The sequence below is a fragment of the Mytilus californianus genome, unplaced genomic scaffold (assembly GCF_021869535.1).
Source record: "Mytilus californianus isolate M0D057914Y unplaced genomic scaffold, xbMytCali1.0.p SCAF_6, whole genome shotgun sequence".
In the NCBI taxonomy this organism is placed as follows: domain Eukaryota; kingdom Metazoa; phylum Mollusca; class Bivalvia; order Mytilida; family Mytilidae; genus Mytilus; species Mytilus californianus.
In genome coordinates, this window is record NW_026262712.1 from 106,074,390 (window position 1) to 106,086,565 (window position 12,176).

Below are 12,176 nucleotides of genomic sequence, written 5' to 3' on the forward strand. Positions count from 1 at the left end.
TCCTTGCAAATAAGAACTGTGAAATAAGGGGTGATAAGGCTGCAATAAGCTGAGGATACTCAAAGTCCAATAACTCCAGCTGAAAATTTCAAATCAAAATGACAGTAAAGTATTGTCAACTACACAAGACATCCTACTTAGTATGAAGGCTTTCAGGCAAACAGCCTCATGTGTATTTATTTCATGTAGTGTGATTGTGTTACAATAGTGAAACAAGAGGCTGTCAAATTGACAGCAAACAGGGTTTTTATTACATTTATTAGTGTCATTTTTAAAGCAATGGAGGGCAATAAATCCTGTGAAAATTGTCAACATCAATCTTCACCTCAATTTTGTCACCAGTAACAACAAACTGAAATTTTATTAGCTTTAGTCAAACAGTTCTCCATTTAAAGCATGGAAACTACATAGGGGGCCATTTTCTAATCAAAAAAGGGGATGAAACTCCTGAATGGCAAAAGTGAAAATCGTCAATATTGAGCTTGGCATCAATTTTCTCATCAGTAACACTACATGTATATGAAATTGTGAAAAGCATTGGGTGATTAATTCATAAGATATTGGATGGAAATTAAGTAAAGTGCTATTTTCCAATGAGGTACAATGACAGCTAAAGTGAAAATTGTCATTAAGAAAGTCAACCTCCATTTTGTCAACAGAAACAACATATCATAATTTTTAAAGCATTGGTTGAACAGTTCATTATAGAATGAAACACATTTTTCTAGAGATTATTGATGTGTAAACTGGGGCATTTAACCCACAAACAGAATAAAAATCTGAAGGAGTTAGTGTGAAAGCTTTTAGTCAAACAGTATCTGACCATTGATGTATTTCCAATAGATAGAGACCATTACAATATTCCATTTGGTGCTACACTTGGGGGATAAGAAGATTCTTATGCCTTAGCAAAACATCCTCCACTGCAGAGTATTATGAAATACAGTAATTTGGTGTGATTATGCTGCAATAAGCTGGAACTTGTCAAAGTCCAATAACTCCAGGAGAAAAGGTCAAATCAAAATGGCAGTAAAGTATTGTCAACTACACATGATGACATACAATCCTACTGACTATAAAAGCTTTAAAAGAACAGCCTCAGACGAGTTGCATTCACAAGGTGTATTGTGTTACAATAGAATTTCCTTTAATCAAAGTACAATAACTCAAACAAGAATTGACAAACCAAAATGACAGTAAAGTATGGTCAAGTACACATAATGACAAACAATCCTACCAGTTATGCAATCATCTTCAAAGAAGTCATTGGGTAAGAATAATGGTCAAAGTTCAATAATTTCCATTAAAATTGTCAAATCAAAATGACTGGTTAGTGTAGTCCACTATACATGTTGACAAACAATCCTGAGGAGACAATACAGGTACAAGCAGTATTTTTCTACAATCCTACCAAGACAATACAGGTACAAGCAGTACTTTTCTACAAATCCTACCAAGACAATACAGGTACAAGCAGTACTTTTCTACAAATCCTACCAAGACAATACAGGTACAAGCAGTACTTTTCTACTAATCCTACCAAGACAATACAGGTACAAGCAGTACTTTTCTACAAATCCTACCAAGACAATACAGGTACAAGCAGTACTTTTCTACAAATACAATAACTATCTCATACTCTTTTTTTAAATTCATGTTATTACAAGAAGAAATTTAGAAGGGTAAAAGAATCTGGAGTAGCCTCTTTAAGCTCTACATTTGATATTTGTAAGAATGATAAAATTCACGCAAAAACCTGCATATTTTCAGATAATATTATCATTCTATTTTGTATAACACCCGTGCAAAGGTTGAACATCCACAAAGAATGACAACTGATTAAAGGTGTGTGAAGAGAATAAACTGAGAAATTGACCAATACACAATGTAATGGTTTTCACAATTATAAAGTTTAAAAGGGAAATTAAAACCATTAAAAAAAAGTATCAATGACACATCCAATTTTCTTAATCTCTTTAAAAACATTGCCATAACCATTTTTCTGAAAAGTAGCATGTCAACAACTGAAGCTATTTGATGTGAAAATTTTTATTTATTATTTGTGATTTTTAAAACAGCATAGACACTGTACATGTACTTGCTAACAACTCGAGGCTACAGTTTTGTTTGGTCCTTTGTCTTACCTGAGGATACGGACATATAGCCCCCATTCCTCCAGTGTTAGGTCCTTGGTCCCCTACATTCAGCTGCTTATGGTCCTGTGCTGGTGGCATCAGAGCAACATTATCTCCATCACAAAATGCTAAAACCTGTTAAAAGAAATAAAGACTGAATTTATGTTTTGCATATTCAAAACAATGAGGTTGAGAAATAAACCAAAAGCTTTCATATTAACCCTCTACAAACCAGGTAATTTTTGCCTTTAACACCTGAAAAGGCAAACTAAAAAATAGTTGAACATAATCTGACTAGTAGCACAAATTTCTGAACAACAACAAATGCCAACGATGGGAATATGTATTGAAAGAAAAATATTCCCATATGATTACAAGGTAGATTGTCTCACATCAATGAAATTGGAGTGGGTTTTATAGTGTTCATTGTTTGAAATATAAATTCTGAACAGCTATTTTTTCTCTGTTGATATTATATTCTTTATTGTTTGTGTGTTTTATACCTGAGAAGAGTTCATTTTGTTAACGGGTCCTGCAAAATTACTTCTGGTAAATATAAATATTTTATTCAGATTCCTTTTTTATCTAAATATTATTTAAAAGTATAAAATAATTTCCATACATGCACTTACTGCTCATCTAAGAAATATAATTCTGTCAACAATCTGTAACCAAAAACTAAATTATATTCAATGAAAATCTTTCCAACCCAAGGCTAACAAATGTAAGCTCATTTTAACCAATAAATACGAGTACATACCGAAACTTCTTCTCCTTCTAGAAATTCTTCCACAACTATCTCCTCACCAGCAGATCCATATTTCTTGTTCTACAAAATACTGATAGTATGAGAATATTTTGGTTATTGTCATCTTTGGTAAAACCATGTTTTCTATATTTTCGAAGTATAAAACAAGGCCACATATAAAATATCTGGTTTGGTTGGGCTTATACGTAATTCTGTTTTCCAGCAAAATGTTTGCAGGTCTGGCAAAGCTTAATTCCTTGTATGTCTGACAGAACCAAACTAAGACCACTTTTCTCTATCATCTCAATGACCATCTTGTGACGATTCTTTGACTAAGACTTGCAAATATATCGCATGGAAAGAAATCGTTGAAAGTCCAGTGTTTGTAACACTTATCATGCTGATCAAGTGTATTCATCATATTCGGACATTTAGAACATATAATTATCTTCCATCTTATCTTGATAGCCTAAATGTTCTTAAATTGATGAAATCAAATCAAACTGTATGAGGAAAGAGCAACGCATATGCTCAATATGGAATCAAGAGAAAACTGAAGAGTTGACGAATTGGAGATAACTAGAGGTATTACTGTATAAACACTAAAAAACTAGAAAATTAATGAGGAAGCAGAGGGAGATTGCAAATAGTTAAGAAGGCAGGAAAGTGGAAATATTGTGGTGAACACAGTGATATGAAGAAATACCAGATTGTTAGAAGTATACAAATGTTATGAGTCTGTAAGTTACATAAAATGCCCTAACATGTGATAAAACAAGTAAAACACTAATGATACCCCAACTTTATGAAATCAGTATATAGGAAGTGACCAGTGATCAATCTTAAAAAAAGCATCAAACGGTGATGCTCATTCAAATGAAGCCTGATAAGAAATTACAGGATGTTCTTAATTGAAATTCCCTAAAAAATTGTGACAAAAATTTCTTGCATGGCCATTATGTGTTAGAGTTTGTAAGTAATCAGTAAACAGGAAGTTGATAAAGGAGGAATCTGAAGACGCATCACAGAGTGAAGCATGCTCACATGAAACATGGTTACTATTTTCAGAATGCTGAATTTTGCAGTACCCAAGAAAGCGATTAAATTTTATACATGGCAATTGTGTTAGAACATATAAGTTTTCAGTACACAGGAAGTTGTGGATTGATGAATCTGAAACTAATATACACAAGACTGATAACAAATTTTATGAGGCTCTTGTAGTTCCTTAAAAAAATGTGACAGAATTTCATGGGCTGGACGACCAGACAGAAGTAAAACAGTACACACCACCTCCTTCAGAGCAGGGTTATAATCATATGAAGATAAAGTATGTATTCACAGACCTACACTGAAAGGGAAATTACCAAACAGGATAAAAATATGATTTGTACTTGATTAGTACTTTTAAATTGAATACTACAACCACTGTATCAGAACGGCTTGACATGCTTTGCCTTTGTTGATTACTATAAAATTTAACCTACTACCAAAACACAGCAACACTGAATTCACAAATTAATGTGTACATTTATTATTGTGAATTACTGATTACTGGTAAAAATGCAAGATTTAATTAATGAAACTGCTAAGTTTTTGTGAAGGAAAACCACTACTGAAACTATGAATGTAAGTTTTTATTATTGCATACATGATATTGTTGCATTTTTTCACATTAATAAGAACATCGAAAACATTTCTGAACTGACATGCTTGGTCTTCATTGATTAGTACAAAACTTAACATACCACCAAAATATCAGTAACAGCTTGACATGCTTGGTCTTTGTTCTGTGCTACCACTACACCTTTCCCTGCTGATAATCCACTGGCCTTTATAACTAATGCTTTATAAGTAGCACTAAATAGTGGAAAAAAAAAGATTTATTTCTGCTACTAATTTCTACAAATAAGCTATTACTATTGGAAACTATAATATACTCCTAAGAGATATAAGCTAAACAAAATTTTAAAAAAAGATGCTGTTGATGGATAGCTGTTTAACACCCAGTGGCAAATTTAAGTTTAATATTCAGGACAAGAACATGTTAATTTGATATGAATATCATCTTGCTTTGTTTTGGACGAACACACTGAGCAAAATTTTTAACGTGCTTTTTCAAAGGGAACAGTCTACAGGAAGAAACCCTACTTGAACACATTATTCTAACTCCGAGTCCATCAGTCTTTGCTCTTACTTCTAAATGATACATGCTTAGTAGAGGAGTAGCACATACAAATTTGATGGCTTTGGTTAGACCAGACGGGGGATTGAACCCACCACTTTCCGCACTCAGTTTGTAAATTTCACAAAAGTTTTTATTTTCAGACCTATTTTTCATATTTTGTCTTAGGTTATAACTCTGACAGTAGATAAATTTGGCTATTCTTTTTAGGTCCTTTTGGTCATATCGCTACTAAAGTTTCGACACATTTATACATCACAGGCTATCAAATGTTTAGGCTTGAACATTCGTGATTAAGGTAAATCGAGAAAAAAGGCTTTGGATGCACACAATTAAAAGTTTTATTTTCATCTATCTTAATTTTTTAATAACACATTTTACAATTACCTCTTAATATGTTTGATAGCAGCATCTGGACATGTAAATGTTTGAAATCTAGCTGTTGGTATGTTATGTCTTTCCATAAACTGTTTAGAGAAACTTTTACTGGCTTCAATTTGTGCAGCTGCAGCACTAGGGCCAAAACAACATATACCTAGAAAATAAATCTTACAATGTCAATAAAACAAACGTTAATAGCACTTGAATTATAACCAATTATTCCTAGTTCAATAGCATGTGGGCAAGTCATTCCTTTTCAAAACTACACTTTATAGTATTTCATACAAATTATTCAATTTTCAAAAAAGGTATTTTTAATCCATTTTTAAATGCATTTTCAAGTAATTTTTACTGTAATTCCAACAAGAATAGTAGATCTTGGACTTTCTCAAGTAAATTTGAACCCCTGTTTTTCGCACTATATTTTTTAGACTAGATATAACAAAATAGACAATCTCTGTTACCATGTTGTTGCAGGGTATCAGCTATCCCAGCAGCCAACGGATCTTCTGGTCCAATAACAACCAAGGAAACTTTCTTATCATCACAAAATTTCACAACAGCATTAAAATCTTTCACACTTAAATCTGTAAATATACAAGCAAAACAGGTTACAATATTTTTACACGCATTTTTATGCCCCACCTACGATAGTAGAGGGGCATTATGTTTTTGGGTCCGTCCGTCCCGCTTCAAGTTTAAAAGTTTTTGTTCAAGGTAGTTTTTGATGAAGTTGAAGTCCAATCTACTTGAAACTTAGTACACATGCTCCCTATCATATGATCTTTCTAATTTTAATTTTAATGCCAAATTAAGAGTTTTGACCCTAATTTCACGGTCCACTGAACATAGTAAATGATACTGCGAGTGGGGCATCCGTGTACTATGGACACATTCTTGCTATATATGTTATAAGGTAGTTAATGATATCTTAATCTAGAATCGGCTTAAATAGGAAGCCATTGATGAAAGGAATAAATTTACTTAATAAGAAGTAGCAAAGTGCTGATTGAAGAAGTTTGTCCTGTTGAGGATGGCTTCATTTTAACAGAAAGTTCTATTGTATAACAAGAATACAAATTCTGTCTAACTACGGTACCAATATATTACATTTACATGTAAACTTGGGTCATTTTGTACTTCCTTCCTCAGTTTTCTGCATGTTTCCTGAATGCCATTTATAAATGCTTGATCATCTCAATATATCATGTTAACCATAGTTCAGTTTACAATTTCAGCATTAACTTACTTTTAAAGGCCATATAACAACAACTACATGCTTTAGAGTGCCTCTTTTTTTTTTAAACGAAAAAAAATAAAAAAAATATTTAGGGTTCTTTTAATGTTCATCAATATTGTTCTGGCAGCAAGAGTCCAGCTTTTGAGACATCAAAGGAGAACACTGTCTGCATTGTACACAATGTTCTAAACCAGACCCCAACCCCTGACATTTCAGGATTTACATGTTGTTTGAATTTTTTTCTTCTCTCAAGTCTTTCTTAATTCTCGCAACCCATGCTTTAGCTATTTAAGAGGTTGAACCATCTGCCACAACCGCACCTAAATCGGTCCCTATTTAGGACAGTTTAAGCTATGACCATCAGATGCAAAATTGTTTGGATGTCTTAATGTTATCTAAAAGAGAGGTGAAAGATACCAAAGGGACATTCAAACTCATAAGTCGAAAATAAACTGTCAACGCCATGGCAAAAAAAAAAATAAACAGCTGCGCCATGAGCGCATGATACGCCCGTTGTCTTGTGTGTGAATTTTTATGCAATAAGCATAAATAGTTTCTGACATACGGCGTGACATGCGAAAACCCCCTTTTTTTTTTACGAAAAACTCAATATCTCTAAAATAAAATTTTGAATCAAAACCAAAAAGTATACAGATCTTTAGATTAATATAACTAAGAAGTGTGTTAAATTTTAAGCAATAATCATAAATCTTTTTTGAGATACGGCGCGACATGTGAAAACCCCCCCTTTTTAAAAAAAAAAATCAATATCTCAAAAATAAAATTTTGAATCAAAACCAAAAAGTATACGGATCTTTAGATTAATATAACTAAGAAGTGTGTAAAATTTTAAGCAATAATCATAAATCGTTTTTGAGATATGGCGCGACATGTGAAAAACCCCTCCCCCTTTTTTACAAAATACTCAATAACTCAAAAATAAAATTTTGAATCATCACCAAAAAGTATACAGATCTTAAGGTTAATATCACTAAGAAGTGTGTAAAGTTTTAAGCAATAATCATAAACTGTTTTTGAGATACGGCGCGACATGTGAAAAACCCCTCCCCCTTTTTTAACAAAATACTCAATATCTCAATAATAAAATTTTGAATCATCACCAAAAAGTATACAGATCTTAAGATTAATATAACTAAGAAGTGTGTAAAGTTTTAAGCAATAATCATAAATTGTTTTTGAGATACGACGCGACATGTGAAAAAAAACACACAACTGTTTTAGTTACTAAGTCCCGTAACTCAAAAAGTTTTAATCTTATTTTCACCAAAAAGTATACAGATCGCTTGACCATCATAAGAAACAACTATGTTAAGTTTCATGAAATTTGGATAAGTCATTCTCAAGTTACGGTGCGACATGTTTACGCCGGACAGACAGACGGACAGACGGACAGACAGACGGACAGACGGACAGACAGACGGACAGACACCGGACATTTGTATACCATAATACGTCCCGTCAAAAATTTGACGGGCGTATAAAAAAACCATAAGACAAACAACAGTATACAAAACACAGCATAGGAAACTAAAGTCTGAGCAACACAAACCCCATCAAAAACCTTGGGTGATCTCAGGTGCTCCCAAGGGTAAGCAGATCCTGCTCCACATTCAGGGAAAAGAGGACAGGATTCCGATTGTGGTTACAACAATTGGAACATATCAGTCGTCATCTGTGAAAAAGATATTCCATAACAGTCAACCAACTCGTGATGGCATCTGTAAAATTTACGAAGGGATGATTTCAACTTCACCACTTAGAACTCTTGGTTTAATAGCTTCCTTGTTAGCAGCAACTGTCTATCAGACTATAAGGAAATCATGATAGGAAATACAAGCCCTGGAATATTGTATCAACTGGGAGATATACACTCCAAATGCAGGCGCTGCAGGCATGGCAGGAATGAATCTAATGAATGTTATTAAACTGAAAGTAAACCGATATCTTATACTAGTAATATGTTAAAACAAATGTTTAATCTTCATTTTAACAGTTTCACTATCTAAATCACTAAATGATAAAATATCTGTTAACCTTACCAACATTTTCTATTTTCTTGGATTGACAAGTCCCTGCATTTCCTGGGGCAACATAAATCTGACCGACTTTTGGTGACTTTGATAGTTTCCATGACAACACATGTTCCCTTCCTCCACTACCGATTACCAGAACTGTTTCTGTCATTTATAATCTACCAAACAATATATATCACACATTAAGGCAATTGATTATTCAAGACATTCCATTTCGATTTTATGAATGAACTGCCCCAGTTAACCTATGGTCATTTGGGGAAAATGCATCATATTATCTAAATATTTTTCTTTTTGAAAACAATCTTTAAATGATAAAATAAGTGTCAAGTTTGCCTTTGTCAGTGTTCATTGTATGTACATTTATTACAAGTGTAAGTATTTAATAATTTATGGACACAGGCGTAGGATTAAATATTGTCCTCCCTGAAATTATGTCCACCATACATTTTTTTCACAGTAAATAATTATAATGTAGTGTGTTTCGTGAAATCAGTAAAAAGATCAACGTGGAAGAAATTTTTAATTGTTCGTTCATCGTGAAATGGCAATTTTATTTTGGTTCTTACGTGCAGATACCCCCCTTTACGCCCCTCTTTGAATGAAATAATTTGATTGATAGCTTTGAAAACTATATAAAAATGTTCATGAAAAACAAATTCTGACTCTGACAAAAAACCATAACCCCCACCTCTTGAAGTTAAATGGTTGCTTCCTAAGGTATGGGAAAAACCTGGATTCAGAATATTTTTTTTGTCATCTGTTTGACCACAATATTTTTTTTCATGAAATTGGGGATCAGAATACTTTTTTAGGAAAAAACCATACCCCCCTCCCCCTTGAAGTTAAATGGTCGTTCCCTTATACTATATACAGTCAGGGATACTACTTATACAAGTAAGCTTTATTTACATGAAGAAGTAAATAAAATAAACTTATATAAGTTAATTATAATGTTTGAATAATCTCCCCTTAATTTTTCTCAAAAATTTACTTGTATAAGTAAATTTTTTTACAATCCCACAAAAATTCTGAAGTTTTGAGATGTAAAAACATGCCTTTATCAATTTTTCTCAGGTTAGCTCATAATTTTTGATTAGAGTCTAATGTTTCATCTCATTAATTCAACAAAGAAACTGATTGTCCAAAGATCTTATTTGTGCAAGGCCTTCAAAAATTGCCCCTTGGGGGCTTGTAAATGAGCAGTGTTCTGAAGATAACAGACAAATGAGATTTTCATTGTCCATGAAATTACACTTAAATGATTAGTAAAGACATCTGCAAAGGATAGACAATCAAAAATTCTATTAGAGCAAAGAAGTCCTAAGAATTCAAGAATAGAAGATAGGATGACTTTTTTACTTGTATAAGTAAAAAAATTTGAATGTCTAAGGGACACAACTAAGCCCAATTTTTTTTTACCTATACAAGTAAATAAAATACACTTGTATAAGTATCCTACAAATTTACTTATATAAGTATATTAATATTTACTTATATAAACATAAGTATATTAATATTTACTTATATAAATATAAGTATATTAATATTTACTTATATAAGTATATTAATATTTACTTCTTCAAGTAAATAAAAATTACTTGTACAAGTAGTACCCCTGACTGATATATATAGTGTTAAATTTTGAAAAAAATAATTTGATTGATAGCGTGGAAAAATTAAAAAAAAATTGTTCTCACTTGGCGCGAAAAAAAATTCTGACTCCACAAAAAAACCATAACCCCACCACTTGAAGTTAAATGGTTGCTCCCTTAGAACGTTGGTTTTCCTGTTTGAATTGTTTTACACTAGTAATAATTTTTGGGGCACATTATAGCTTGCTGCTCGGGGTGAGCCAAGACCCCGTGTTTAAGGCCGTACTTTGACACAATTGTTAACTTTTTATACTTTGTGACTTGGAGAGTTGTCTCTTCTTCTTTTTCTTTCGATTTTCAGTAGTCCGTTATCTGAAGATCATATACTGTTTTGCGCTGCGTGGCCTATATATATATTTACAAAAACACAAAAATAATTGAAAATGAATTTGCCATTATTTCAATATTTGGCACTCATACCACATCTTATTTATAGAGAGAGAAAAATACGTTGAGCATAACGCACGAAGGAGTAAATCTGCACATTTAAGACAATTTGTACCAACAGGCATTAAGATTGCGTTTGAGATTGCTACATGAAAACTCAAAGAAACGAATAGTGACTTTAAACCTACTTGCTGTGCTTTGCAATGTTATTGTCTTGAAACACGTGTTTACCGTGAACCGGAAATAATAAAATGACCTTACTTTGTTCAATATTTCCCGCCATTTCCGTGCGATACAATAACAAGTTGCTTTTTGGTCATGTGTGTGGAAGATAATAGTTTCTTTTTATTGTAAACCATTACAATTTTGGCATGTTGAGAGAAGTGTTAAATATAAAGCAATGAGGGAAAAAAATAGATTCCCAGACGTATAATTTCTTGAGGAATAATAATGATTCAAAACATGGGGGACACATGTACCTTCTTCCAAAAATTTATAAAATTAATCTAGAAATAAGTAATGAGGCATTGCGAACTGGTCAGCAAGCAGGACACATTATAATGTTCGTTACCGACCAATCATTAATAAATGCAACTCTCCCGCGAGAGATACTTACTTGGTCTAATTATAAAACCATTATTGAAGAGGCATAACTTTTACATTCAAGATAAAAAGATTCCATTAATAAAAAAGAGTCACACGAGGTAAAAAAAGAATGCATTCTTATTGCCTATGATGTACGTCAAGGTACACAAATATGATCATTGATAATTTAGAAGAAACTGTTATCAATGCATTAGAATTAATTGACACACATGAGAATATACTTTAATGATTCTCAACAAAATATATATATATTTAACTGCATTTGCATGTTAAATTAATTTTTTGAAACAATGAATTTGAGTTTAATGGACTGTTATACAAACACATTATAGGAGCGTTCATGGGTGGTATATTTTCACCAACATGCACAGATCTGCATCTGTCTGTCCTATTCATTAAAATCTTAGGTAAGTTCCAATGGAGAGAAAACATCAAATTACACTGTCAATAGGGATGACGGTTTTATGGTCCACAGGAAAATTAGAGCAAGTTGAAGATTTCTTTAACCTAGCAAACGAAATTAACCATCTACTTTAGTTCTAATATGAGGTGTCGACATCTAGTATGACCTATTTAGAGGGTGGTAAAGCGTTATTTTCGTGCAACGTTTTCGGCCTTTTTATTTCACGTGATTTCGTGTTTCGACGTTTTATTTCTCGTTTTCTCGTGTTTGTTTCGACGTGCGTGCTTCGTGTTTTCCCTTAATTATTTCCCGTGTTTCGTGTCGGAACTCGTATTTTTCCGTGCTTGTCCCGCATTTGATTAAAAAGTAAACCGGGACTGCC

At 32.7% G+C, this 12,176-nt stretch overlaps 1 protein-coding gene across 1 annotated transcript in view; it reads right to left on the reverse strand.

Annotated features, from left to right (window-relative positions):
* LOC127706307 (trifunctional purine biosynthetic protein adenosine-3-like) overlaps positions 1–11,018 on the reverse strand; it is a 43,215-nt gene extending 32,197 nt beyond the window's left edge. The window contains exons 1-7 of the mRNA XM_052210823.1: positions 10,974–11,018; positions 8,750–8,901; positions 5,914–6,036; positions 5,456–5,603; positions 4,632–4,743; positions 2,896–2,964; positions 2,145–2,270 (exon numbers count right to left, since the gene is read on the reverse strand). Of these exons, the coding sequence (XP_052066783.1) occupies positions 2,145–2,270; positions 2,896–2,964; positions 4,632–4,743; positions 5,456–5,603; positions 5,914–6,036; positions 8,750–8,894 (723 nt within the window). The 5' untranslated portion in view covers positions 8,895–8,901; positions 10,974–11,018. The remainder of the gene's footprint in view (positions 1–2,144; positions 2,271–2,895; positions 2,965–4,631; positions 4,744–5,455; positions 5,604–5,913; positions 6,037–8,749; positions 8,902–10,973) is intronic.
* Between the last annotated feature and the right edge of the window lie 1,158 nt (positions 11,019–12,176).